General features: G+C 40.0%; 1 protein-coding gene across 9 annotated transcripts in view; it reads right to left on the reverse strand.

Moving 5' to 3' along the window:
• HDX (highly divergent homeobox) overlaps window positions 1–26,830 on the reverse strand; it is a 51,763-nt gene that overhangs the window by 18,421 nt on the left and 6,512 nt on the right. For 4 of the 9 annotated variants that reach the window (XM_068411975.1, XM_068411972.1, XM_068411976.1 and 1 more), the window contains 5 exons: window positions 25,852–26,021; window positions 25,560–25,706; window positions 19,926–21,047; window positions 14,507–14,560; window positions 3,971–4,117 (listed from right to left, as the gene is read on the reverse strand). In XM_068411975.1, the coding sequence (XP_068268076.1) occupies window positions 3,971–4,117; window positions 14,507–14,560; window positions 19,926–21,047; window positions 25,560–25,706 (1,470 nt within the window). In that variant the 5' untranslated portion in view covers window positions 25,852–26,021. The remainder of the gene's footprint in view (window positions 1–3,970; window positions 4,118–14,506; window positions 14,561–19,925; window positions 21,048–25,559; window positions 25,707–25,851; window positions 26,022–26,830) is intronic. The other 5 variants (XM_068411978.1, XM_068411977.1, XM_068411980.1 and 2 more) reach the window with 4 other exon arrangements.

Below are 26,830 nucleotides of genomic sequence, written 5' to 3' on the forward strand. Positions count from 1 at the left end.
ATAGACCTACCTAGATATTTTTGTACATTATATACAGTTTGGGGGGGGGGAAGAACCCCCCCCATACAAGTAGCCCCTTCCAGACCTATTTCTCTGTTTTCCAAACACACTATTGCCATTCTTTACATTTTCTCATAATCTTATGATGGTAATAAATAGTGCTAACGACTACAAAATTTAAAAGCAAATCTGCTGCTTTTTTCTAAAGAATTCAGCAAAAAAATTGAGGCACTTGGTAAAGGTAGATCTTGTCTTTTAACATACCCTTCAAAGCAGAAACTCTCATTCAACACACTGAATGTCATAGAAGATGAACATATTTTTATAGTGACTCAAATTAAAATGGGAAAGCAAAGTAATAAGCTTCCATGTCCTGCATGCTACATTTAACAGTGAATATTCTGAGCAGTGAAATGATGAGTGGAAAAGCAGACTAGTATTTCTATGTAGGAAACCAGCTTAATAATTCAAATTATATCCCTAAAATATTACCTCCTTAAAACCATCAAACACCACCCGTAAAGTGCATGTGATCAGACTCATTAAGCCTACTACTGCAGCCAGGAATGAACTGGGCAGCAACTTCCCCAGCTTCCACTGCGCAGATGACCAGCAAGAGTTAGGGAAGAAAGGCCAGAGTCCGGGCAGCAGGAGCCAGCCTCCGTCTGCCCTCGGGCAGCTTATATGTAAGCAGGCTGGCAGGGAGCCACTTAAAAACATGATTACAGCTCTCCAGATATCGAGGTTAGGGTGTCAACATGCTAGAAAGACTCTAGGTTGGAACCTTCAGGAATCCCACTTAACTGAAAAAATAAAGATGGAATATTCTGAGTTGTTTTTCCAATGTCTCTCTTGATCATAAACCGGGTCTAGGCTAGGCTTAGAGCCCCCAGACAAGAAGAGCTGTTAGTCAGCTGTGAAGAATGAGCGGCCTTTCTGCTGCCACTGCTTGATTTCATTGCTAAACTCAGACTGAAGCACCACCTTCAGTAATCCAGCTTTAATCTGATGAGCTGCTGGGAAATAGGAGGGGTCTTTAGCCTGTGGTAAGTGCTCAGGAGCAGCTTCTGACCTTTTATGAATGAAAGCTCTACATTCTATTAAAAAAAAAAAAACAACCTGTCACGCATTTTTCTTATATTCCTCATATATTGCTGAGGAGTTTGATAGCTGTCATCCATCTTTCTCAAATATCTAGTCCCTCACTGCCAACAAAGCTATTCTGCTTTCAGATGGTATTTTGGTATGAATGAATAAAATTAGTCAAGAGAAATACAAACAAAAACGGGTAACTACAAAACCCCCCAAACAAATGTAATCAGCAACAATTATAATGTAAGCAAAAGAAATATTGTAAGTTTAATGAAGTATTGGCCAGAGTTCACATAATTAAAGATGGCATAACAGGATATTTTTGGTGTCTTGGGAACATACGAAAGACATTTGAGGGTGCAAATGTGTATGATGTGAAGGTCCAACCAGCAGTCACTTTGCAAGTCCACTCTCCTACTAGAAGTGCAAAACTATGGAATAAAATGCCTTGCTCAACCTTAAAAGATCAAACCCAGTGGAACTATGCATAGTGGCAAACATTATCCTTCCTTGTGCTGGAAAACAGATTTGATACTTTCTTTGTACTGGAGATCTTTCAAGCCAGTATGGGTCATAAGGATCAATCATTTGTACTTCTGGAATGGCAACATTTATCTGGACAGATCATGACTTCCCATTTAAAAAGCTATTAAAAGGGAAAAGTAGGGACATGTATTTAATTGGATTGAAACAAGTGATATGACATGTATATATAAATATTTTACAGAAATATATTTTTATATATTTATATAAAATTATATATTATTTATAAAATATATTACATATATTTGTTGTATTATTTGAGATATATATTTACTTGGTTTTATATATATATAGTTATTACATATGCTACATCGATTTTTTTTTACATCACAAATGGAGAAACATTTGCTAGTTGGACACTACCTAGAATTCAAGGTACAGTGAAACGCAAAGGCAACAAAGTATTGAACGTGGAGAGCTCTTTCCAGAAGTGCCCCTCAGCCCAACTCTTCTTGGCTGAGCACGCAGTAAAGGGCAGAGATGCTGTGGTTCCCTCATGCCTTACAGCTGACAGCATCATTGCTGTGTCCTGGCTCCTTGTGAGAAAGAGACCGTGCTGCACGCTAACCTCGAGACACCCGGGTTTCCTGCTGCAGAAAATGCAGGTTGGCAGGTCAGGAGAGAGGCACAGTACAATGTGCCTATATAGATCCCAAAATAAATTTAGGACAGATTCTCTAGAGCACACGATGGAAAATACCTGTCCTACAGCTGAGACACACAATGTGCCTTAGAGAAAGGACAAGAGGAAGCACTGAAGATCACACATGTCCTGTAGCATTAATTCAGCCCTTACAAACCACAAAAAAAAAATCGTGCAGTGTGGTGTAGGACCAACCTCCACCTAATTCTTGCTACAATTCTCAAGTCTGCCATATAGAGAAACCAGAGGCAGAGGTAGGACAGATACTGGTAACAACACCAGTTACTATGAAGAAAATAAATCTTTTTGTTCATTCGTGCGTGTATGTTCTAATACAGGTTAGGCCAGAGTCTTCTGGAGTTGATCAGAGCCTAGTACATCTGCCCTGAAAACAAATCCATTTCAAGCAGATGCTATTGAAAGACACGTACAGAACTTCAGTGTCATCCTGTGTGTGACAATAATGATGTCCTTAAGGGAACAAAGTAAGGGAGGCGAAGCATGAGTGTCAGTCTCGCTGTCCCATGAATAAGGTATTTCATACCCATTTTGAGATGCTGTCAGTGGAAAGAGCTTCGCCTTTCAGAAAGCAAACTGAAGAGCTTGGAAAATATGGGAAAATACAGAGAAAAGAGTAACTCTTTTCAGCTTCTAAAAGTACAATTTATAATTCACATGTGCTCAGGAAAACAAGCAAGTAAATACCCAGATTAGTGTTCAGTACTGAAAGTAGCTTTGGCACCATTTTGATAAACTAACCCAAGAGAGATCTCCACAAAAGGAGAGTTTCAAAGAAGGGCTCCTAGTTCCGCTTTGGTAGCAATGTCAGAATTTTAAGAAAGAGGTGGAAAAAGAGGATGAAGGCTGCAAGGACTAGTCACAGATGTCATGCCCGTTATGAGGGAAAGGAAGACTGTAATCATGTTTCTGTACTGACTGCAAAGAGTCGGAGCATTTTCTGAAGGCTGGAAACACTGAGCGAATGAGACACCCACAGTTTGAGAGTGATGATGTATGTCTGATAATGGGGAATACAGTGGCGACTACTGGTGCTGTACCAAACTTCCCAGTCTCTGGGACAGATGGTGGGGAGTGGTGCTCAGGAATCAGGTTACCTACACCAAACCTGTACTTTCTAAACCAATCCTTCCTCAATGACACCTATATGGACTATCAACTTGAAGTGACCCAGAATTCTTCGCAGTACCCTTTGCCCTCTATCACATCTCAGCCTGGCATCGAGACAGTCCTGTAAAATATTTTTTTCCTATTTCTGAGCATTTTCTTTCATAAGTTTACAGTGATTCTGGCCTATAAGCATTAATGAGAGATATTTCCCCTGTATCTGTAGAAAGGCTTTTTCGTACCTTAACAGCAATATAAATAGCACTTTTCAGTCTTCTAGGATATCCCTAAAAAAACGTAACACTTTTACTTAAAATCTTACTCAAGTCTAAAGAGAATGTCAAACGGCTCGTAGTGCTACTCCTGCTGCTGATCAATAAGACTCTTACCTGAGGGCTTTTTTCTATATATAGACTGCAGAAAGAGCAAGAGAGCACTTCCCAACATGGTCATTCATTATGTAGTACGTGAAATCTATTTCAAGCTTCCTCATGAAATTTTTAAAGGCTTTCATCTGTCCTATTTTTGCTTCTGTGACAAGATAGGGGAAGACTCTAGATTTCTTACCCGCACTATTTCACAGTCAACATTTAATTCTGCAGCCACAGCTTCAATTTTCTCTCTGCAGACTGAGCCCAGGCTGGTCATGCCATTGTCCCAGTATTTCTTTAGGGTAGCTAAGTCTCGGTCACTAAATTGTGTGCGGTCCTGTAACTGTAAGATAAAAAAAATACTGTTAGATTTTTTAAAATTCTGCTTATGCTGTTCATTTAATTTCCAGGGGTCTTGCATACAGTAAGACACACATGTTATACTGTCTCCATGGCTTTGCTTCTCTTTTAACTCTTCCTTAAGAATTTATTTTTTTTAAGTTTGTTTGTTTTTTTTTTTATCCAGGGCAGTACAGAGTTCCCTGGGATTTGCTTTAAAGGCAATGGTAGTGCTAACACATATTTAAAGCACTTCAGCTTTGTTTCAACTCCACCTGATTTTTTGAATTTGTTTTATCTCATTCTGTAAGGTCTTACTGAAAATAACTTTTTTCCCTTTGTGCTGTTTACTCTCTCCACTCAATTTATGCAAATTATTCCTTAAGGCTTTTCAAGTTTCTCACCCTCCCCCACCTAAAGTTCTTTTATCTCACTGCAAACTACAATACATGTATAATTCAAAGGATTCTGAGTTCCTAAAGGGAATACTTTAATGTTTATTTGGTAAGCTTCAGAGTTTAAATTGGTCCCACTGTTTCTTTGCGAGTTCCCTAACTCTTTGTGTGTATTTATCAAAATATGTAATAGTGGATTATTGATATAAGAAGTAACACTGAGAAACAAATCCTAGACATCCTACGACTTCTTGAACTGTTGTAGGCATACAGTATCATTTGCCAGGAGACCTGACAAGCTTTATCAAAAGCTTTTAGCCCAGAATTTTAACAAAAATCTACAGTTTCTTTATACCAACCCATGTTTGTCATCTCTCCTGCTATTAGGAGCCCATAAACGCAACAATAAAGTCTGCACTAGTAAGTTGTAGCCACATGTGCCAAATTTGTCATTATTTCAACAGCTGAATTTGTAAGACAGTCATGATTTCAGTACCTGAAATCTGGGTTTGCTCATTTAAAAACTGTTAAAAGTCAGAATGAAATAACTTGAAAATGGAATAAAAAGAAGTTCAGCAGAACTCAAGTCATTTGACAATCTTACACAGTTATCAATTTTAAGTTTTGTTCATCTTCAGAATATGACAATCCTTGCAATTTTCATCTCTTAAATATTACTATTTCTCAAAATGTTAGAAGCACTTCAGTCTCCTTAACATATGAATATAAAATAGGGGTATCAAAACCTTGTTTTCTTAAAATAATCCCAGGTGGTCCAGTAAAAAAAAAAAGTACCAGTTATATTCAAATATGGTCCATTCTTCACTGCTACCAGACACTCATTTTTCCTTGGCTATCGTTCTTGGCTCTAGGATGAGTAGCAAAGTGCAGTAAGTGGCTTCACCTCCAGAGCACCCTGCTGAACAACGCCATATCCCTGACGCCCATTCACCCTTAGCAGACGCCCATCTTCCCTGTACGCCTGACCTGAGCTCTTCCTACCTGACAAGCCATTTTCAAAGAACAAAAGTAGTTATCTCCTGAATCGCTGCAGCAATATCTCCTTGTATAGCTGTTGGCAAAATAGACTGTAACCTCTGAAATGATGGGAAGAGCTCGCTCTTTTTCTGCAGTCGGGGAGCAGCAGCCAAGTGCTGGAGAAGGCAGAAAGGAGCACGATGGCAACTCAACCTACACGAGAAACCATGTCATTCTGGCCTCTCCTGCTTCCCTGAACGTGCCGGTAGCGCAGGGCAGCTTCACCCTCTAAAGTACATCGAGTGTTTTTAAAACGTAAATAAATAAGTAACGTTTGCTCTTGGTTCTGGAGAGTTCACACTGACAACACTGCTGGAACAAGCCACCACTCACACAACTTACTGCGATCTGCACTTATCGGGAAAAGAAAATAGAAAATTTCTTCATATTTAATATGCACAGCTTAAAGAAACCCCCTGGAACATGCTGTGAAAATACCCCCTCCCCAGTGGAGGGGTGAAATGAGAGAAGCGAAGGAAATATACCTAATAAACTCACCTAGTTTGTTGCAACGGCCAAATTAGAACAAAACCCAAAGAAAATAGAGCTGATGCTGTTGCAAGTTCAGATTTCTGCTTGCCACATGATTTTCCTGTTATCTAAGAAAATGCTGCTTCTACTGAAAGAATACAGGGCAAGGACACCTGCTAATACAAAAGCTTTATATTTGCAGTATGCAAAAAGATCCCACCTCAGGCAAAAGACACACAATAACTGACTAGAGAGTTACCAAAGGGATGGTACTGCGGGAAGGGTGCAGAGGCTGCTCAGCTTTTACTGACTAAATACAAGGATTTTAAGTGGAGAAAGCAATGTTTAGCAAAACCACCTGGCCTTCAAAAATTTTACTTAAAAAAAGTAGTGTTATATCTTTTCCATTGTAGTTGGATGTATATTAGTTCTGATGATCTACTGAGAATGTTTTAATACGATTCTTATTAGATAAATCACTATTCAATGGTTTTCACCTCACAACTGTTGCAAGACCAGGGTTGTAGAGTCAGTCTCAACATCTTAGATCAAAGTAGATGTTTTAAAGTTAGGGGAACTCTCCTGTAGCTATGTTCCCAAAGAAATCTTTTGCAGCCACTTACTGTGGAAATGGAGGGGGGGGGGGGAAAGAACTTAAAGTTTTTTGTTTTCCTCCTTATCAAAAACAATTCCTAGCATTTCAGATGACAATATGTATTTTTGTTTTTTGTTTTTTGTTGTTTTTTTGTTTGTTTGTTGTTTTTTTTTTTTGTTGCTGTTGCAGTTATCATGACACCAGGTACCTGATCCTTTCACTCGTTCATTAAGAGCTCGTGCAGCAGCACATGAATCACGCCAATACCAATCGCAGGTCAGAGAAGGAAATGGAGAAGAAGCTTTTTCAGTCAAATGATATGAAAGAAAAAACAAAAATCCCACAACACACACTCCATGAGAGTCCAGAAAGCAGGAACAAAACTGAGGGGGGAAAAAAGCACATGTAAATAAAAGATGGTATGAAAAGTCAGGTCCCCCTCTGGGTTGAGGAGAGCAGACTCACTGAGCTGCCTGGCTCAATCCACCCCAGCAAACTCAGCCTATCCTCCAACTAGTACTTCTCATCCTACTTGAACTTTTCCACTTTGGAGTCCGCATCTCATTTTTGCCATTTTCTCCTCCAAGATCAGCATGGAGTAACCTACTGAACACAGCCAAGCAGGTAGGAACTGAGCCTCTGAAAAGCTGAAAGGTCTTCAGAAAGGTACATTTTGGCGGTGTAAGTGTTGCCTGTAATACAGCTGGTTGGTCTTTGCAGCAGTGAAAGGCAGAATCTATCAGGTTACTGGACTTGAAATTTTACCAGTGCCCCAAAAGAAAGATTCTTGACATTTATGGGCTCTGATTTCGCCAGGGGAGGTTCAGGTTGGACATTAGGAAGCATTTCTTCTCAGCAAGGGTCATTAGCCATTGGAAGGGGCTGCTCAGGGAGGTGGTGGAGTCACCATCTCTGGAGGGGTTTAAGGAAAGACTGGACATGGCACTTAGTGCCCTGGTCTAGTTGCCATGGTGGTGTCAGGGCAATGGTTGGACTCGATGATCCCAGAGGTCTCTTCCAACCTGGTTGATTCTGTGATTCACAAAGAAGTTGCTGAGAGGCTGGCAGGTCAGTGCGTACTACGTGAGCCGCAGGAGCTGTCTGCGCACAGTGAACACGAGCTGCTTTATGGTACCTCAGGGAGTGCAAGGGAACTCTGGTTACTTCCACTGCTCTCACTTGCTGCACCACCGTAACAGGATCAGCCTCAACCCCGACACTCTCTAGACATAAATAACACATCAGCTTGTACAAAGTTTAGATCCAGACTAACTACCTTTGTGTAACTGACTGTGCCATATGCCTTTTCAACAATTTCTTAGGGAAATCACAAATAAATTCAATTACAGGATCATCCCCTTGACAAAGATTATATGTAAATTTGACTCCTGCGTTATAAGCTGCTCAAAAATTACACACTGCTTTTACAAAAGCCAATGTCTTTTGAGAGAAAATAAAGGGTAGAATTTCTAGATTGAACATATAACTACACTTCCCTCAATTTAGTTAATAACCTTCTCATGCTTAGTACCATCAGAGGAACTAAGGAAACAAGAGAAAAAACCCCATAGTCATCATGTTAATATCATTAACATTGATGGTTATGCATCAGTTAGCATAGAAAAAAATATCAAAAGATAATATTGAAAAGCTTCATATTTAGAACAATACTTTCCATAGCTGAAGACAAGCCAGTAATTCAGTTCAAATTTTTACTTCATAACAACAACTATTAGGAACACAATTCTCATTTCCTCTCTTCAGATCCCTTGCTCGCTGATTTGAGGCTCAGCTTTATCCTCGGCAGTATTAACTGTTTCCTGAATTCTTGACATTTACCAGTCCTGTTGTCCATAGTTTGAAAAGCAGAGAAGCTTCTCCAGCAGAAAATAGACTATCAGCTCACAATGAAAAGCAATCCTTGGGAGCAAATTGAATCAGCAGTTCTGCTGAGCGGAGGGTTAAACCCTGCTTATCCCCTGACCTCTCAAGTGTAATAACAACATTCTTATAAGAGATGACCCAGTTTATTATAGACATTCCTGGCAGTTTGCCGAGCCCTTCATAATTCCCACTGTGCATGCAATATTTGTGGTGCAAATCTAGTGCCTATAATTGGTATGAATAATTGCATTGCAGTGGAGTGTCCTTATCCTGCCTTCTATTAGAGCCAGCTTTTGTACATCAGTTTTTATGCACCAGTTGAAAATGTTTCAGGCCACATGCACAAAAGCTATACACAATCTTCAGATTATTAATAAAAGATATGTTAAAAAATGAAAGGACTAGAGCTTTAATATAAATGCAATAACTACTGCATTTATGCTGCAGCTGAGCACTGTGTGCTGTTAACAAAAAGGTTTATTTAAATTGCAGTGCAATTACATTAAATCAACAGTTCGGATGCTCTGTGATGAAATGTTCAGAGGTAACGGTTATTTCTAGCAAACAAACCTCTCATAAATTTTAGTCACTACTGCTCAGAAACTCTACTATGGAGGAACAGCAAGAAATCTCAGAGTGCTACTTCTTTTGCACATTTTCAAGGTTTTTTAAAGTTTAGTAAAAAGTAGAATAGACAAACAGTGACAGCCCCCTCCAATACTCTCTAGCAACCTCAGTATCTTATAAATTGGAGGCACTTCTTACTTTAAGTTACTCTAAATAAACAGGTCCAATCTCCTTTTGAGCCAATCCAAGGCTAGCTTCATTTGACACCCACTCTTATACTGGAACAAACGAGTCTGGATCTGCTTCTCCACACTTTTAGTATTTTTTAAGATCTCCATCATGCTCTTCCACTCCCTCCCAGTCAACTCTTTTCACGTCTGAAGAGATATAGCCCATTTGGTTGTTCACCATATGGCTGTTCCATGCCTTTGCTCACTGTTACTGCTTCTCTGTTGGGAGGAATGGGAAGATCAGAAGTGCACGCAGCATTCAAAGTACGAACAAATCTTAGATTCTTCTATAAGAGCATAATGTCATTTTGCTTTGTTCCCCATTCCTAAGGATGCCAGCATTCAGGTCTCTGAACACTGACATTACTTAACATCTAACTGCTTTTTTTGGAGGATTATCAATTCATATCTCAAGATCGTATTTGTATGTAATAATAGTTATTTCTGAATCAATCATTCTACATACGTTCCCCCTTTTCCAGATGCACCATTTAATATTATTCTTACTCTTCAGTTTATTATTTCTTGATTTCATTTCCCATACCCAAATTCTGAAGGTCTGTATTTTCCCTTAACACCACCAGCATATTTAACCTCAGTAAAGCTACGCCAGATTACACATTCCTTCAGTTTGAGGTTTTAGGTTCAGGTTTCACAACTGTCACAAGCTGTGCCCCATTTCAGCGACACCCAGTCTGCTGCTACAGAACCAATCCCACTGCTTTGGCCAGACACTAATGTGCACACACAGGGTAATTGCCCGTGCACGAACACTGCCATCAGAAGCATCTGTGAAAGAACTGTGCTTTCTCCAGGCAGACACACTGCATGCACTCCCACCCAGCAAAGCCCCAACGACCCCCAGGCCACAGATGATTATCCCTGGGGAAAAAAATCAAAGGCAGCTGGTAGCTGTAACTACCAGAGCAATTCAGAGAGCTGGTTTCTAGACACTGCATTTCCCCAAGTCTTGACAGCTCCTCTCTCATCCCATGAGCAGATAAGCACCCACCACAAGATACCTTCAATCTTCTTAGGATGAAGAAGTGTACCTGAAGGGCCCTAGCAAAGCAAATGGTTAGGAGTGAGATGCTACCGCCAACTTCACTCACAGAGCAGAAGATACGGCAGCAAGCTGCACAGCCTTCAGGCAAAAAGGTGTTTGGAAATGGACTGCAAGCCAAACGGCATCTGAAGGCACCCTTAAACTATCACTGCTAACATACTATTAATGCACAAACTGTTAGATTTCTGGAAGAGAGACTTTTTGCATCTTTTCCCATTGGTTGGGTAAGCTTGAAGTTTGCTACGATGGAAGCAGGACTGATAAATATTTCATAGTACCACAGCTTGAAAAGAGCTGTAACTGCGTCAACACTCAGCCAAAATTACATATATTCTGGTAATATGTTTCTAAACCACACACAGCTAAGAAGAAGAGAGAAAAAGAGAGAGATCAGTGCAATAGAATAGTCTAGCCAAAAATTACACTCTCAACTCCAGTCATCTCACTCTGCAATTTCTAAAACCAACCTCCAATCCACACAAACTGACAACTCACCCTTCCTCTTGAGATTTTGAACTAGTCTGTTAAATAATCAATGTTTAGCCTCAAAGCAAACTGATTTTTAGACACTAATTATCATGAGTCTTACTTAATCTATTGATGTCTTCCTCATATTTGACTAGAAAGTCTGCTTCTCCTATTCCTGGCCAGCCACGACATTCCTTCCAGCCTGCAGGATCACAGGATACAATAAGCCCAGGTGATCTGTGGAACTGAGGTGCAGCATAGCAGATAATAAAAAGATGTATTTTGTCTGAAATTATGGTAAGACTTGCCTTCCCTTTGCATTAACTGAAGGATTGCTGTTGGGAGTAGTGAAGAGGTGCCAGCACAACTGGTGGCAGGTCTCACACTGACCTGGGGTTAGACCAGCTTCTTTACCTGATTCAAAGTGCATCTACTGTACTCCTTCTGTGACAGGCAGGACTCTGAGGGGAACGCTTTAATGCCACTATCTCCAGAATTGTATTGAAATAGGCAATGTTGAAAGAGCAATTTAAAAAACAAAATGTAGTACAGGAACTCTCCACTTATTTCAGATATTTTCTCCCAAAATACACACGCCAGATTGAGAGTCCAGAGACCCCAAGCTGAAGCTCTAGGCAGATGCAGCTAACCTACCTCTGGCAGAGGTTCCACCAAAGCGCAGAAGTACACTATGAGGAAGGTACAAGGCCATCACTACAACGCAGTGCTGCTCCAGGTGGGGGAAAATCCAGCGTGTCTCCACTGAGGGCAGCGTTCCCTTGAAACCTCGCATGAACTAGCCCAGACATCCACACGAAAGACAACTTAAGTTTCATTTAAAATCCCATCCAAAATACTATCACTATGCCTGCTTCTGAAGGGTGATGGGCAGAAATAATTTTAAGACCTTAATCTGTTATCTTAATGACTTTTGTGTTTCAGACTTGGTATTAAGACCACTAAAACTATTTTTAATTAGAAAGTAAAAGAAAAAAAAAAGAAAAAAGAGAAGCAAACCCAAATCCCTGCTCTCCTCAAAAAATAAACTTCACAACCAAGCCAGGCACAGCTTACCTAGAGTCAGCATCTGTGACAAACGTTTTTCATCGTTAGCATGCTAAGTTATACCTACTATAAAGACCAGCCATTCTGCTAAGACATCAGATGACACATGACTTAAGCACAGTTAGCACACTCAAGACATAAACGCAAGGACAAAAGTGAAGATATTTTCCCCTTTTAATTCTCTTTAACCCGTATCTTCGTTGCTATTTTTGAATCCCTGTTATCCTTCCACCATCCTGTGAAAAACCACAGATCAACACATTCATAAAGCAATGTATTGCAGGCGCACCATGACAGAACACAGAACACTGTAATTTCCAAAGACATTCTCATGAATAACTGAGAGGGTGATATTTCTAGACTAATATTCATTATCAGTCAGGATTACGTCATTTCACAGCATAGCTGAGCAGACTACAAAGAGTTTCTGCAGAACTGCACAGTTTTTATTCCTCTCTTGATGCAGTTGAAGGACAGGGCAAAGAAAACAAAACATCAAGGCAAGAGATTAAAAATTCAGAGCATCTAAAAGATGATCTTCTCCATTTTAAACAAAACACAGATTAGCCTTTTTCCTGTTTGAATGGCAGTAATTGCCATAATCGCAGTTCTACAACTCTATCCACTCTATTTCTGTTCCCTCATGCTCCTTCTTCAAAAGAACTTCACATCTGACACTGAAGGTTCCCAGGAAGTAGGAGCTTTTTCTCGCTTTTTGTTGTCTTACGCCTGTGTGTATACAGCAGTTTCAGAGTGCCAGCTCCTAAACCTGTCTCCTTACGAAGGCTAATTGTGCATTCAAACTGGAGAAAGTGCATCCACAAATCTGGAAACAGACGTTGTCAAACCGGACTGTATTAACCAACGGGTTTTATGCATTTTATTGATTAAAAAAGACACAGGAGTAAAGGTCTAAGGAAAAAGAGCTCCCTAATAACTATCCTTAATAAACAGGCACTTCCACATCCTTGAAGGTTTTAAACTTAGTGCAGGAATTTCTTCCACAGCTTGTGTTGGATATCTAGCATGCCTCAACAACCTACCAAGTACAGCATCATGCCCCACTCTCTTCACTGCTCCCAGCCACATGCTCCTGCTGCCTACTTTGAGCTGGCTCTGGCACTCCTCTGATCCCCAGCACATACATTCAATTCACTGAGGACAAACTCAGCAGACAAGTCTGTATCTGACAGGTCAGATGCTTGACCTGGATTACCTTGCAATTAGATACTAGCACCAGTGCTACGGATGGGGTGGCAGCACACCCGTAGGGAGAGGGGGGAAAACCTCTCCCTCTCGACAGTGATGTGCTGTGAAATCAGCTCAGCCAAACAGTGAAACTGTACTCTAGGACACTCACCAGCTGCTTGGGGTTTTAAAAGGTCATTAAGTGACAGAGGGAAGGTGCCTTCCAGAAAAGGGCTACATTTAAAAAAGCCTACTCAAGAAAACTAGGACTTGGGGGGGGGGGGGGGAAAGATGGAATGAGCAACAACAGGATTTGTATAAAAGTACTGGTTCCTCTGGGAGATGCTCTTATAAAGTGCTCTCTATAGAAACAGAAGTAAGTGATACTACTAAGTCTGCAGAAACTGTAAGTGTGCTACAGTTGAGACCTAGCAAAAGTCTGAGAGAAAACACAATTAATGTGATGGTCCTTAGATTCCGACTTATACAGGAAACGCTACCAAACTCACACCTTTTGAAGACTAAACAGAAGAACTGAAAATCATAAAAAAAGTACTGGGTACAGCTGGGAGGAGCAGGCAAGGAAAGGCTCTGCCATTACCTAGCCATGATTGCCAAAGCACTGACAGCTCAGTGGTTTGGGGGGTTTGATGGGATAAGTTTGGTTATCATGATAGCCATCTTGCTAGTTATTGCTTCTGATACAGCTGGGTGAATAAGTAACGTCCTCTTGAAAGCTTGGCTGTACCATCCAACCTGCAGGTTTAGGGTGTATTCTCACGGTAAGCAAGCAGAACCGACATGCTCTTCAAAGAGAAGCTAGCAGACTACTCTTGAACAGAAACGCTGAACAGGGACCAAACAAAAGAGTTGGAGAGAGGTATCTTCCTGACAAAAGCTGTTTCATACCTTGTGTTATGGTTTGGAGTCATTTGTGAGTTGGGGACACCAACCTGGCTGATTCTGCCCAATGTGAAATGACATATATGTGGATAAAATTAGACTTAAGTTACTACAGATAGCACGGAGTAATTCTGTGCATGTGCAGTGTAGCTGAAGAGGGAGTTACTCTCTTCAATGTTGAGTTGCCTCAATTAACCACCATTTCTCTTTCAATATAAAAAATGTATTCTGAGCTCTAAACTCTCAGTCCTTATCAATTCAGATGTTGTATTTCAGCTAAGAGCACAATTCGTCACACTACTTGACACAGGATTATGACCTTGGCCTGCTTTTAAAGATATACACCAACTTTACGTGAACTGAAACGTTCTACCTGCAGATAATGTTTGTATTAGACAAAGTATAAAGGGAAAAAAAAAAACCATGCAAGGTGAACAGAACTGACAATTTTCAAAAGTGCATTTTTATAAACTCTCCATTCCTTCACCTGATGCATTAGCTACTGAAATGGAAATATACTTACTGCTCTTTTTCTGGAACAACCTGTAATCCAAGGCACAGTAAGGTTTCCTGAAATCTGCAGAGGGGAAGGAGGAAACAGAACAGAAAACAACAACAGCTTAGGTTGCTACGATGGCTAATACCGAGCAGCTTTCACAAGACTTCAATATTGTACATTCAATTCTGATAAGACTGTCTTTAGAGCAGGTTAAGATTTAAAAGCAAAAGAAAGTCACACTCTGCCTTACTGTTGTAAGGCTAAAAACCAAACAGTGTTTCTTTGGGTGAGGGTAAGGTAACACGATGGCAACTTGGGTGTTTCTGTACTTTTTCTATCTCAAAACTCATATTTCAGAACACAGGTTTTCACTTGCAATCTCTCACAAAACTGGTAAGATTAAGCAGACTGGAGGAGTTAGACAAGGGCTAATGTCTGACAGAACTGCCGTCACGTATTTTTCAATTACATCAGTTAAACCCTCAGAAAAAACTACTATCACATTAGTAACTGAGCTATGCAAAGTCAGATGTGGAGGATTTGCATATCAGCAGAAAAACGAGGGGCAGCAGGTTGGAGAAAGAAGAGGAAGGGGTATGAAGGCAAAGGTTAGCTGCCTTGATTCCCATTGCTTCTCCATCATTCCCAGAGGTCAGACTTTAATAAATAATGATCTTGGACTGTTTTTCCTGGCCATCTGAAATGTGTCATAGCCGGGAATATTTTAGGCTTATTTAGGATTCCATGTTCATCTTCTGCTGCAGACAAGCAATGCTTGAGAGACTAAACATAGCTCTTGAGAGATTAATCAATCTCAAGTCATTACACACACTATATATGTGAGAAAGAAAAATCTACGCACTTCTGCTGACTCTATCAAACTACCCTAATAGTTTTTGTATTTGAGAAGTGCTCTACTAATGAGTCTTGCAGCATGAGCATAACCAAATACAGAATACCTGGTACGGTTTGTCTACTCTACAAGCACATAAGATACTTTTATTCTAAAAGCTTTTAGTTGGAAGCGCTTGGAGGTTACCTAAGGTCAGACACTTTCTCATTACAGCACAAGGAGGGTTGAGGGGGGCTAGAAATGAACACCCTCCCCTCCTAAGGGCAAGGCTACATCAGCTTGTGTGTCTAAAATATTAATTTCTTAATTGCACATGCACATTTTAGAAATTCTGTATAAACAAGTTACATCTATTACAATTCTATATCCCACACAACAGCTTCACACCACAGAACCCACTGTAAATGTGTCCTCAGTAGCCACCCAGATGGCTTCTCTTCACAAATTTGAAGTGGGGCTACAGAAAAAAAGTGCTTTTCTATGTGAATAAAGCAATCAGTCTGGCAGAGCATTAACGGTTACTTGGAAGACAATTGCACACAAGTTTTGACAGGTATGATGCCAAATACAATCAAGTTCATCTCAATATACCTGCTTGAAGGACAACATGCATGGGAGCACTCTAAATGGCTCTAGGAAAAAGGCAGAAGGGTTGGGGGTTTTTGGGGAGGTTTATTTTTTGAGTGAGATGCATAGTTATCCTGCACCCACAGGTTAACTCCAGTCCTAGTCCAACTGGGACAGCTACCATAAGCTGCAAAAATGACAACCTGAAATGCTTGTCTCAGAAAAGATGTGTCTCAGAAATGGCAACTTTGCTAGAGAACGTTCAAAGGCACTGCAACACTTGTGTGTCACCAGTGCTGCATCTCAATTACACTGGTTACACTGTATGAGGTCCCTACATAATCTTTTCCCAATTCACCTGTAGATTTACTGTGTCAAACTCAGTGCACTGAACAAACCAGAAGCCCCAACCCCGTCCTGGCTGCCGTGTGTCCCAGCATTACTTGAAGGCATACAGAGTGTCTTTGCAGCCTGCTCGCTGCTGCTGTCCTCCCCAGAGCCCCACAGGTTCTCCCCACTCATGCAGCTGGAGGCATTTAATCCCAGAAATAAAGTGGAGGATCTCCCGTGACAAACACAATTCCGCTTCTGTTACAAGAAAGGAAACACTTTGTTCAAGTCTCTTCAGAGAAGACCATGTTGCTTGCCCTAGGAAAAAGCTGTGCTGCCCAAAGTTGGCAAGAAAGTCCTCCTCTTGTCTTCAAAAGTCTCTAGGGAAGTAAACAAATCACTACAACACATTAAAAAAACCCCACAAAATACAAATGGAGTCCCATTTCCTTAAATAAAGAAAAAGTGCATCTCATTCATATAAAGGAACATCCTTAAAAGTGAATCTTAAAAATAAATAAATATATATTATATCTATATCCTATTCTGACATACTGGCTACAGGCTTAGGAGTTTCCCTTGAAGAAGACAGGGTTAAATTAGATAATTATGCCTCAGTGTGTATAACAAAGTAATTAAAAATACACATACTTTCAACAGTATTTTTGTCCCTTAGGGTTGGGGGGAGGAAACCAAGACTAACTCATGATTCAGCCTTGAGGGCCAGCAAGAAGAGCCTCTCTAGGTCAATACGCTTAAAGCCAAACTAAGAGAAGTAAGTAGGCTGAACAATTTGTTTACTGAAACTGCTCAGGCATTAAAATTGATAACTTCATTAAATTTACTCTTAACTTACATCAACATGAATTTGATTAAACGAACTAGTAAGAGAGCTATAACTAATTGCTAATTAGATACCCCACCAATGTACAACAGTAATTACTTCATCAAAACACAAATCACACAGTCCTGACTTTGAAGAAGCATCTGCTTGGATGTTCCACTACTCCAATGATCACGTAGCTCGGGTTTAATCTATTCTTAAATTTAGGAAGATTCCCCTAAGTTTAAGGATTTTAATTTCTACACTGATGGATAAATTAGCTAAATACAGGCAATAAAATTAACAGAAACTGACTACATACAAAAGAAGTGTCATCCTGCATAAGTCTAAAAGAATTCAGACAGCACCTGTTAGAAAATCTATGTCTCTGGAAGTTTAATATATAAAAATTATTAAGCGAGGAGTGTCTACATGAAATAGCAGTCACACTGGACTTAATTTTAAGGGGAGGACTTGGAGGACGGGGTTAAAGTAGTGCAGAACTGATGATTTCAACAAAATACGTTATCAGCCTAGCGGGGTACACTATTTGTTGCACATGACTTTGAAAGCAGTAGGTGAAATTTTCTTGTCAACGTGACAAATGAGTGTTGGAAGCATCACAGTCATCCACTAACACCTCTTAAGAAACAGAACTTACTTTTGCATTGTTCTGGAATGTGCTAAAAACTCTCAGCAAGGAACGCAGTGACCTGTAGTAATCAGCACCGTCGTTTCTTCAAGGCCAGCACCCGGCCAGGCTGTAGGACACTATTCTCTGCAGCTTCCACAGAGCCATGACACTACAAACCACACAGCGTTTGCCTTCCCTTATACATTCTCTAATACTGAAGAGTGTCATCTCAGAGGTTCACAGCATGAATGCTTACAGCAGTAAGTGAATTCATAGCAACCTGCCCAGTTTTTCCAAGGTTTAAAACTGTGGAAGGGTAAGGGAGTCAGTGGGAAACAGGAGCTCCCTCAATCCAAGATGCATTCCAAAATCCACAGAACAAGGTCTCTGAGAGACAGGCATGGAAGTCAAACGGGGTGCAGATGAATTCCTCACTTACCAAAAAAACAGGTACATTATTATAACAGAGGAAAAAAAAGGAAAAAAACCCCAAAGTTACAGAGATCTTGTTCTGATCCATATCACACACACGGACAGATAAAATGCCACCTTCCATGAATCCGTTCTAGCTGTTTAAAAGAGACTCTGTCTCTACCTCAAAAAAAAAAAAAAAATCATAAATCAAAGTTATTTCAAGTTTCATCTTAAAATTCAAAAAAGCAGTAAGGAATACATCTCTCTGATGCTTTTTCAAGAGTGAAATGAAGTACCAACAGCACACAGCTGGAGGTATCAATAATGCATTTCACTTCATGAAACTTCAGAAAAATTTCTCTAACTCTGTTGTATGCTCTTTTGCAGCTTCACCAGCCCTTTATTGAATAGATGTGCACATTTACAGCTTTTCTTCTTTGAAAATGGGCTGTCAAAACTAAGCAGCATTTAATTAATTTTATAACTCAAGTAAGAACAGTAACAGCAAATACTGACAGACTGAGAGATGGGAGAAAGGGAAAGAACAGCTCGTCTAAAGTGCTCAGCTTAGAAAAGGCCATAAGAATTGCAGGTGTCCCATCTACTACACAGAACCCACTCCAGAGCATATACACTCCTCGAACCTCAAGTTTACCACAAAAAGCAATAATTCTGGTGAAAAGTGGCACTTACTTAGACTCAAAAGCTTTCTTTCAAATCCTTCCCATGAGATAGGAACAAGTCAGAAAAAAAAAAGAAAAAACCCAAAAGCACTTCACAAAGTATTGCTCCCAATACCAGTGAGCAATGCACAGGAAAAGATGGTGTGTTGTTTACACGGTTCACTTTCAGGATAAATTAAAAAGGTATTAACAGGCAAACGCACAAAGGTAACACACACAGTATCACATCCTGTCAGTCTTAAGACTTTTATCTCTGTCTCTAGACTATGTCATGCCAGATGGCATAAAAATCCATGAAAAAAAATCAATTTGGATGTTTCCTGCACAATTATCTCTCGTCTAGTTATAACATAAAACAAAAAAATGTGTGTCAGTGTTGTAGTTTCTTCTGAACTTCTTTTAGTTCTTCAATTAGCTGCATTTAATTTTCCCCTCTCAGTATCACTGAAGGGACTCTTATTACAGGATAAGGAAATAATGGGATTGAACGTAAAACCAATACTTGAATTAGATGCTGCAGGAGAGGAAGAATATTTGCTTACTTAGTGTCTCCTATCATCTTAACTAGCTTGCAGGAGATCCTAATCCCTAACAGAAAACAGGTCCAAGAGATTGGCAACTGCACAGGGGGTAGAGGCAGTGCTGATGGAAGAGCTAATCCAAGCTGACATTAACAAGGGCAAGCAACTGTACCGCACACAAATGACGGCGTGATCCCATGTTCTGCCCTGTGCCACGTGCAAAGTATGTCTACAGAGGAACACCCCAGGGTATCGCTGTGACATGCGCTGGTGAGCCACGTCAGGCCAACACAGCCTGGAGCAGGCATCAGCAGCTGGAGGTATGATCCTCTCGTAACCAAAGGTTATCTATTGAATCTACCAAGCCCACATGGATCTTCAATATACAGCTACTCCCTGCAGCCACAGGCTCAGCTGCACAGATAAGAGCGCTTCCATGCTATAGTCCTACCTGCACTTTTGTTTAAGAAGGAATTGTCTCTACTGAAAGATGTAAACGGAGCACAGCCTGCTGAAAGGTGAACCTATCGCTTACCAGCTACCAGCTGTCAAAGAAAACAGTACTTATCTACAACCTTGTCTTCAAGGTTTGAAGACAGAGATAAATTCACAAATTACCTGGTAATTATTTTGGTTTTGTGACAGCCTCAGTTGACTTGAAGATGTAAAATGAGGAGAAAAGGTACTTCTTGATGGATTAGCACTGTTATATAATGTACTGGATGTTGCATGTAATGAGGTCCGTGCAGGCAAGTGGTAGTCTCTGTTATGATACAGGATATTGTCAGGCACGTCCCTGGCATTCACCATCTGTGAACTACAGCTCACATTTCTTCCTGGCCCAGACAAGGCTGCACTTTGGTTCTCTACTCGAACAGAACTGCTGCTTTCACAGTATCTCGAATAGCTTTGTATTTGTGCTCCCATGGATGCGAGTTCTTCTTCTCTAGCATATTCATCATCCACGTCTCCAGTTTCCATCGCGATGGACAGACAGCTGCCTTCCACTGAGCAATGCTTCTGCGTTGCACCTCCTCCCACAGTCCTTGGAGGTTGATCTGTAACCGCCAGAGAAAACACTTCGCGGATTTCCAGGTTTTGCGTGCTACAAGAAGGGTCCCTGGCATTAGCCCTTTGTCCAGGCGCCACATGCGACGCGAGAGCTGCATGCTCCGGTTTTTGTAACCTGTGACATCCCACGGGTTCAGCTTTACAGGGTCTGTGGCATATCATTGGTTTCTGAGGTAACACCAACTCTGCAGTCTGGACCGACGAACCACCATAGCTTTTTTTAGTGTGACCATATATGGAGTTTGCAGAATTCAGTACGCTTGTTTGCCTAGATAAAATAATAGTCTTTTCCCCTACTAATAGGGAAGCATTTTTACAATGTGGTACTTGTCGTCCTATAGAGATGTGCTGCTGCTGAAACTCGGTATCATTTTTTCCTGGCAGTCGTGGAATAGAGGTTTTATGTATTTCTGCCATTGAAGCATTTTGTTTGGTGGATCCTTGCCTACCGGATGAACTAGCAGGACTGTATATACCAGTAACTATCACATCGTTATTAGAAGAGGTCCAAGAAGACTGCTGGCTTTGGGATCGAGCAATATTTACCACATTTCTAACTGCTGCTTCTGGAGGTACTGAGGGAGTAGTAGGGACAGTCCCTGGGGGAGTGCCTCCAGATTCTACAGCACTCTTGCTGCTCATCTTCCTTCGCTTATTGCCAACCCAGGTCTGCAAACAACAAACAACAACGACAACAGACACAAAACAAACCATTAAATAAGCAGAAAAATCAGGCAATTCCATTTTTAAGTGGATTTGATGAAATGCTAAGTGTTCAACTTGAGACCTAAGTTTACAAATATGTAAATCGTTTCCTGATTATGCAGAGTCTGAACAATACAGAGTAGAAATCCATGTTTCTTGTGCTTGGGCTTCATACACTAATTCATGTGAGAACCCCAGTCGCAATTCCAAAGCCCCAGTTTCTCAAAAATCCCGAGACTGTATTATGCCTCCTGTCCTGAAGATTTATTTCATTGGCACCGCTGTGACTAATTCCCCCAAATTTCAGTTTGTAGTATTCAGCACCTGGGGATGCAGAACCATCACTGAGGTATGTAGCTAAACTTTTGTAACCAAGTAACAGAGATACGACCTTCAAAACTGCCTTGAACAGAAACTGCCAATTCTTGAATTTCGATGAGAGGAAGAAAAAGAACAACTCTTTCTTTCTGTTAGACAATTACAGAACCATTTTGTGAAGTATTTAGACCTATGGACTAATTCCTCCTCTGCCAGCTGCGCAAGTCAAGATCTGATGTCAAAACCTGCTTTTGAAAGACACTGATAGACAAGATCAGGACTACTGGGATTAGTTTCCAACAGAAGTTTGCTACTGGTATTTCTGAGAGTGATAATGACAGTGTATGGCTTTGTGTAAAAGAGAGTAGAGGAAGAAAAATATTTGAAAAATGCAGGTACTATGGCAGTGGTGCTGTTTTAAACACACAGGAAAGCCCGTCCTGCAGGTTTTAAGATCTAGCTGTAAGAACTGAAGGGGAAACATTAACTTCAGCATTTCAAGATAAAGAGAGTTAATCTGGTGGAGGTATCAGCTCTAACAATAAGTGCCACCTAACTATTCCTGACAATTTTCATGATCAGAGAGACAAGACTTGCTCAAATCTTTCACCAGAGTATGTCTGTACTGAACGTGAGGGCATAAGCAAGCAGGATACAAGTGCCAAAGAATGAAAAAGAAGCTTTTGCATCTGTTTATGCTGATTATGAAAATGATCAGATACGATGACAGTTTTCTGCACCGCTCCGGATATCAGCTGCTGCACACTTCAAACCAAACCAAAGCAACACCTCAACATTCAGCAACCCAAACCAGTTGATTTAATCAATAACCTCCCTCACCCCATAGCAAGCAAACTGCACCGAGTACCTATCTTGGGATTCCATCTCATCACGTGAAAGAAGGAAAGCTTCCTTCACATACTGATACCTGCTAAGGAAGTAAACAGATTTTTCTCCAGGAAAATACACATCCTTGCCATACAGAAGCATGCTGAAGTTTCCATTCCATTCTACTCATTTTTGTTGTCAAATTTTACAAAATGCCTCATTTGAGGCATGATTTGTTGCATGCCATAAAATCTCAGTTACTAGTGATAAAATTTTTCTTCTCAAAAGCAAGTTTAAATACACAAATTATAGCCACAGATCTCAAGTTATTTTCCTTTATTCCATAAAACAAAATTAGAAGATCAAATTTATTTTTTTTTGTAATTTCTGCTCAGTCAGTAAACTTTGAAGACAGAAATTATAATTAGAGACACTGCAAATTTTGGACCAGGAAAAGAGATTTCACCTCCAACTCTTCCAACTGTACAAAACTAAAATCTGTAGTTTTTCCTCATGGTTTTCCTGAAAAGAAATGCATTCAAAGTAATGCAAATAACTTACTAACACTGCTGTTCACTTGGGATTAAAGCACAGTTTTGTGAGAGAGCCCAAGTCAGATTTGCCACTGTTGAAAGAGTCCCATTCTCCTGATCACGCCACCAGCATCTTGCTCCCACTATTTAACCAAAAGCACACACCTGAACGATCAGTGAGTGCAACTCCCCCAAAAGGCATAAAACTGAATTGGAAAAAAACAACCAACCAAACAAACAAAAGCTTTGGTAAAGTTGGTAAATTTAACTGGATTACTTTGAAACGGAATGAATGCAAGAGATTATGAGCACAAGAAGACACAGGGAGAGAAAGAACTGCACAGCTGGGAGAAGGGAAAGACTACAAAACCTCCCATTCTAAGCACTGAGAAGAATTATGTGAAACTATGCTCCTAAACTGAAAGGGAAGCTCCACATTGTTACTAGCTTCATGGTTATGGTATTAATCTGGGATGTGACAGAGCAGCCATTACATAAAAAATATCCTAAGAAAAGGGACATGAATCTTTGTTTCAATCAAGTTCCCCAGCTAGTGAGTTTGGGGAGCACTTTCACTAACACTGGAAGCATTACTGAAATTCTTAACTTTTATTCAGGATGAGAAGCTCACAGAGAGATGACAAATCAAAAATCCAATGCTAAGAAATTTACCTGGGATTTAAGAGACTCTGATTTTACATTCCCAGTTTGAATCAGGCAGAGCTGGAACTTCAGACTGTCCCACAATCCAGATACACACCAAAGAGGGACTGTCAGTGGTGCTTGGCCACTAGTTTTGACCAGAAGTTCCACCCTAAATCTGAAAATAAAGTGTCCTCAGGAAATCTTTCAAGACGTGTGAAAGAATAACGAAGCTGTAACCTGTCTGACATCTGCTGTTGTGCTATGGGCAAAACCCCACACCACCTCCCTGATCAGTGCTCCCAGCACTCACTGATACTGTGAAAAACAGACTCAGAACTTTTGTACTTTATCAAGTCACGTTGCTCACATTTCATGTAAAATAAAAAGCAACCAGCAGAATTATGCTAATATTAATGAACAAAACCAGGCCATTCAAGCCTGACGTAGCTAAACACACCTCTGTTAAATTTGAAGAGGGCTAGGGTTTTTTCCTTGAGTAACTCTAGCACATTTCCTAATTTTGAAAGGGAGAACATATTTTTATGTATTGCAGTAATAAAATCCGTAGAGGTTTACATCAAATCATAAATAGGACTTTTCTTTTTTCCAACCCAGCTCAAGATTAGAAAGACTGGATGTAGTTCTATGGGACAAGGCTACAGAAATCCTGATTAGGAGAAAGAATATATTCATAGAGTTATGACATTTGAATTATAACAGTTACATTTAGGGAATTCATGTTCCTATTATAGTCACATCTGCAAGTGCCAGCTGCAACCCAAGTATCGTTTTGCTAGACATTGTGCAAAGAAGTACTAATCTCTGTCCAAGAGTTTTAGAGAAAAAAAAAAAAGAAAAAAGGAGGGTATTAGGAGAAGCAGAAAGGAGGGGTGTAAAGAAGAGAAAGGTTAAGATCATAAAAAAATACGACAAATGCTGGGTCTGTTTCCATTGCACTTCACAAGTAGGAAGAAAGTTTAAGTATTGCAAATAAGGGCTCAGTAAAGGAAGAAAACTAAAGGAAAAAGGCTGTGATACATTATTGCAGTAAGGGAAACAGAGAGGGAAAGGAAAACATGAAGATGGAGAGTGAATGAGGACTGCAAGCAGAGGAGAGACTGGCTCTCTAGGTCCTTCAATCAGAATAAAAATAGAAAACCAAGCCCTGACTGCATCATCAGCATCCAGATTCCTGTTACAACTGTTTGTCTGTTCCAGGGAGCCTGAATTTCTGGCTGACTTTCAGAACTTCCCACCACCTAGAGCTGAGAAAATAAGTTTTAATATTTCCAGAGTATTTTGAGGAAGGGGAATTCAGGTAAGAATTACGGAGCAGAGGGGTTGTTATTGTCAATATAGTACTGGTACACCACTTAAAAAAACCTAGACTGGTCTTACTTCTTCCTCTTCAGTGTCCAGTGTTGCAGCAACTCCTGGTAGCTCCACTACCATTGTTATCTTTTCAGCTCATGCTTCATGATTTCTATTTCTGCTCTGAGCCAACAGCCATTTTGTTGTCTACTGTTACACAAAGGGATTATTAATTCCCTTCCTATGGAATTCATTGACTCTGGAAGAGCTCCTGTTAGCACTAGTGACATTCTTCTTTTATAAGAGAAGAATGTACTCACTGTAAATAACCACGAGGAACCATGATATTTACGATTGTGACATGGAATACAAGTGCGTAAGAGTGCGTCAAAATAAATATTTCCAGAATTATTCCCCCAAATACATTAGGTTATAGAAATTTGTTTAAGAATAGTTTCCTAATAACAAGACCTTTCTCTGATACAATACATTGCACAATGTTTCTATAGGGCAATCTAATTTGAAATTTAACAAATAAAAACAAAACACAAACCAAAACACCATCAACAAAAGACAAACAACAACTAAAAAAAACCAAAACAAACAAAACAAACAAAAATCACTCCCTGTGCAATCCAGGCCCCTGCTAAATACAGCAATCATGTGAAGACATTTCAGGGAAAACAAACTATAAACAGGCTCACTGGATAAAAATGAACATGTCACACACGTACTGAAGTCTGATTTAAGACAAGTATGAAGTTAGAGACTCCAGTCCTCTATGTAAAGAAATGAATGTGTATAAGTTTAACATACAAATTTGGAAGGCCTCAGTACTTACCCTGACTACACTGAAGTCCAGTTTAGTTTCTTGTGCACACTGTAATATGAGCTGAAAGCAATTTTTACTTTGATTTGTCATTCCATTTTCATAATAACGCTGTAATATCCTTTGTTGTTCTACAGTAAATACAGAACGCAGATTCATCTAAAAATAAAAGAAGATACTCTGAAAGTTGGAATAAAAACTGTAATAGTTGCAGAAAGCACAAGCTCTCATTTATGCTTGTTGTGATAACTCTAAGTGTTGACATGTTTTCTTTACAGAGTCCTTTACCAACACTTTTACTTACTTTCCAAAAAAACCTGTTACAGTCAGCATTAGAGATTCCTTCGTGATGGACTCAAGTTGAACAGGTGAACTACATATTTGGAACAACACTGACAGCCTTTCATAAATAAATAAATATTACATTGTGTTGTTAGGTCCAAGAGCCTCTAGTTTCAAAGGAAAAGGTTCTCCCTTAAAAAAAAACAAACAAACAAAAAAAAAGCATTAGGCAAAACAGGGCAACACCAGCAGCTCCAATATTGGCAGATCTGTTTCCCCTACCCTACCAAAAAAAGAGACAAAATCTGAGATAAAATAAAGGTGACAGTTTGGTACGAGTAAAGTTTGAGCCATCTCCAACTTCAGCAAATCCTACACTCCGTTATGGCTGGTCATGCTTCTCCTTCTCCCGTGTCAGCACTGGCACTTCCCAGCTGCAAAGGCACAAAGCTCAAGGACCAGAACTGAAGACCAACTTGGGGAAAGAAAACCCAAAGTGAAGGGCTTTGGGCAGTTCTGATCCAGCCCACTGCAATGCTGACGCCCTAATTTAACAGGAAGGAGGGACCACCCAAATCACTGCCTGCCTTTAGAAAGGTTCAAGCTACTGTGAAACTGTACCCTGAGGTACATTTTGATTATGTATCAAAATAATGCAGAACTAAAGAATAAGAAACCGTACCATCATCTTGTAGGAAAATAAAAGGGAAGAGGGAACCCGTTCTAGCTACCAAGCTTTTAGTTACTGTTTTTGGAAATTTTGCATGGAAAGGAGGAGAGTAACAACATACTGAATCTTTGCACAAGAACTGCTTCTAATTTAGAGCAAATAAAATTACTAAGGGCTCAAAAGCATCAGCAGACACCCAACTCCTTTCACGCTATTAATCAAGATGATTATACAATATAATGGTAATGAATATTAGAGTTCGACAGGGCTCTATAAAGAAAAATATTAATATCTAGAATTTGGAGTAAAATGCTGTAGGCCAGAGCTTTGA

The sequence above is a fragment of the Nyctibius grandis genome, chromosome 13 (genome assembly GCF_013368605.1).
Source record: "Nyctibius grandis isolate bNycGra1 chromosome 13, bNycGra1.pri, whole genome shotgun sequence".
NCBI classification, from domain to species: Eukaryota; Metazoa; Chordata; class Aves; order Nyctibiiformes; family Nyctibiidae; genus Nyctibius; species Nyctibius grandis.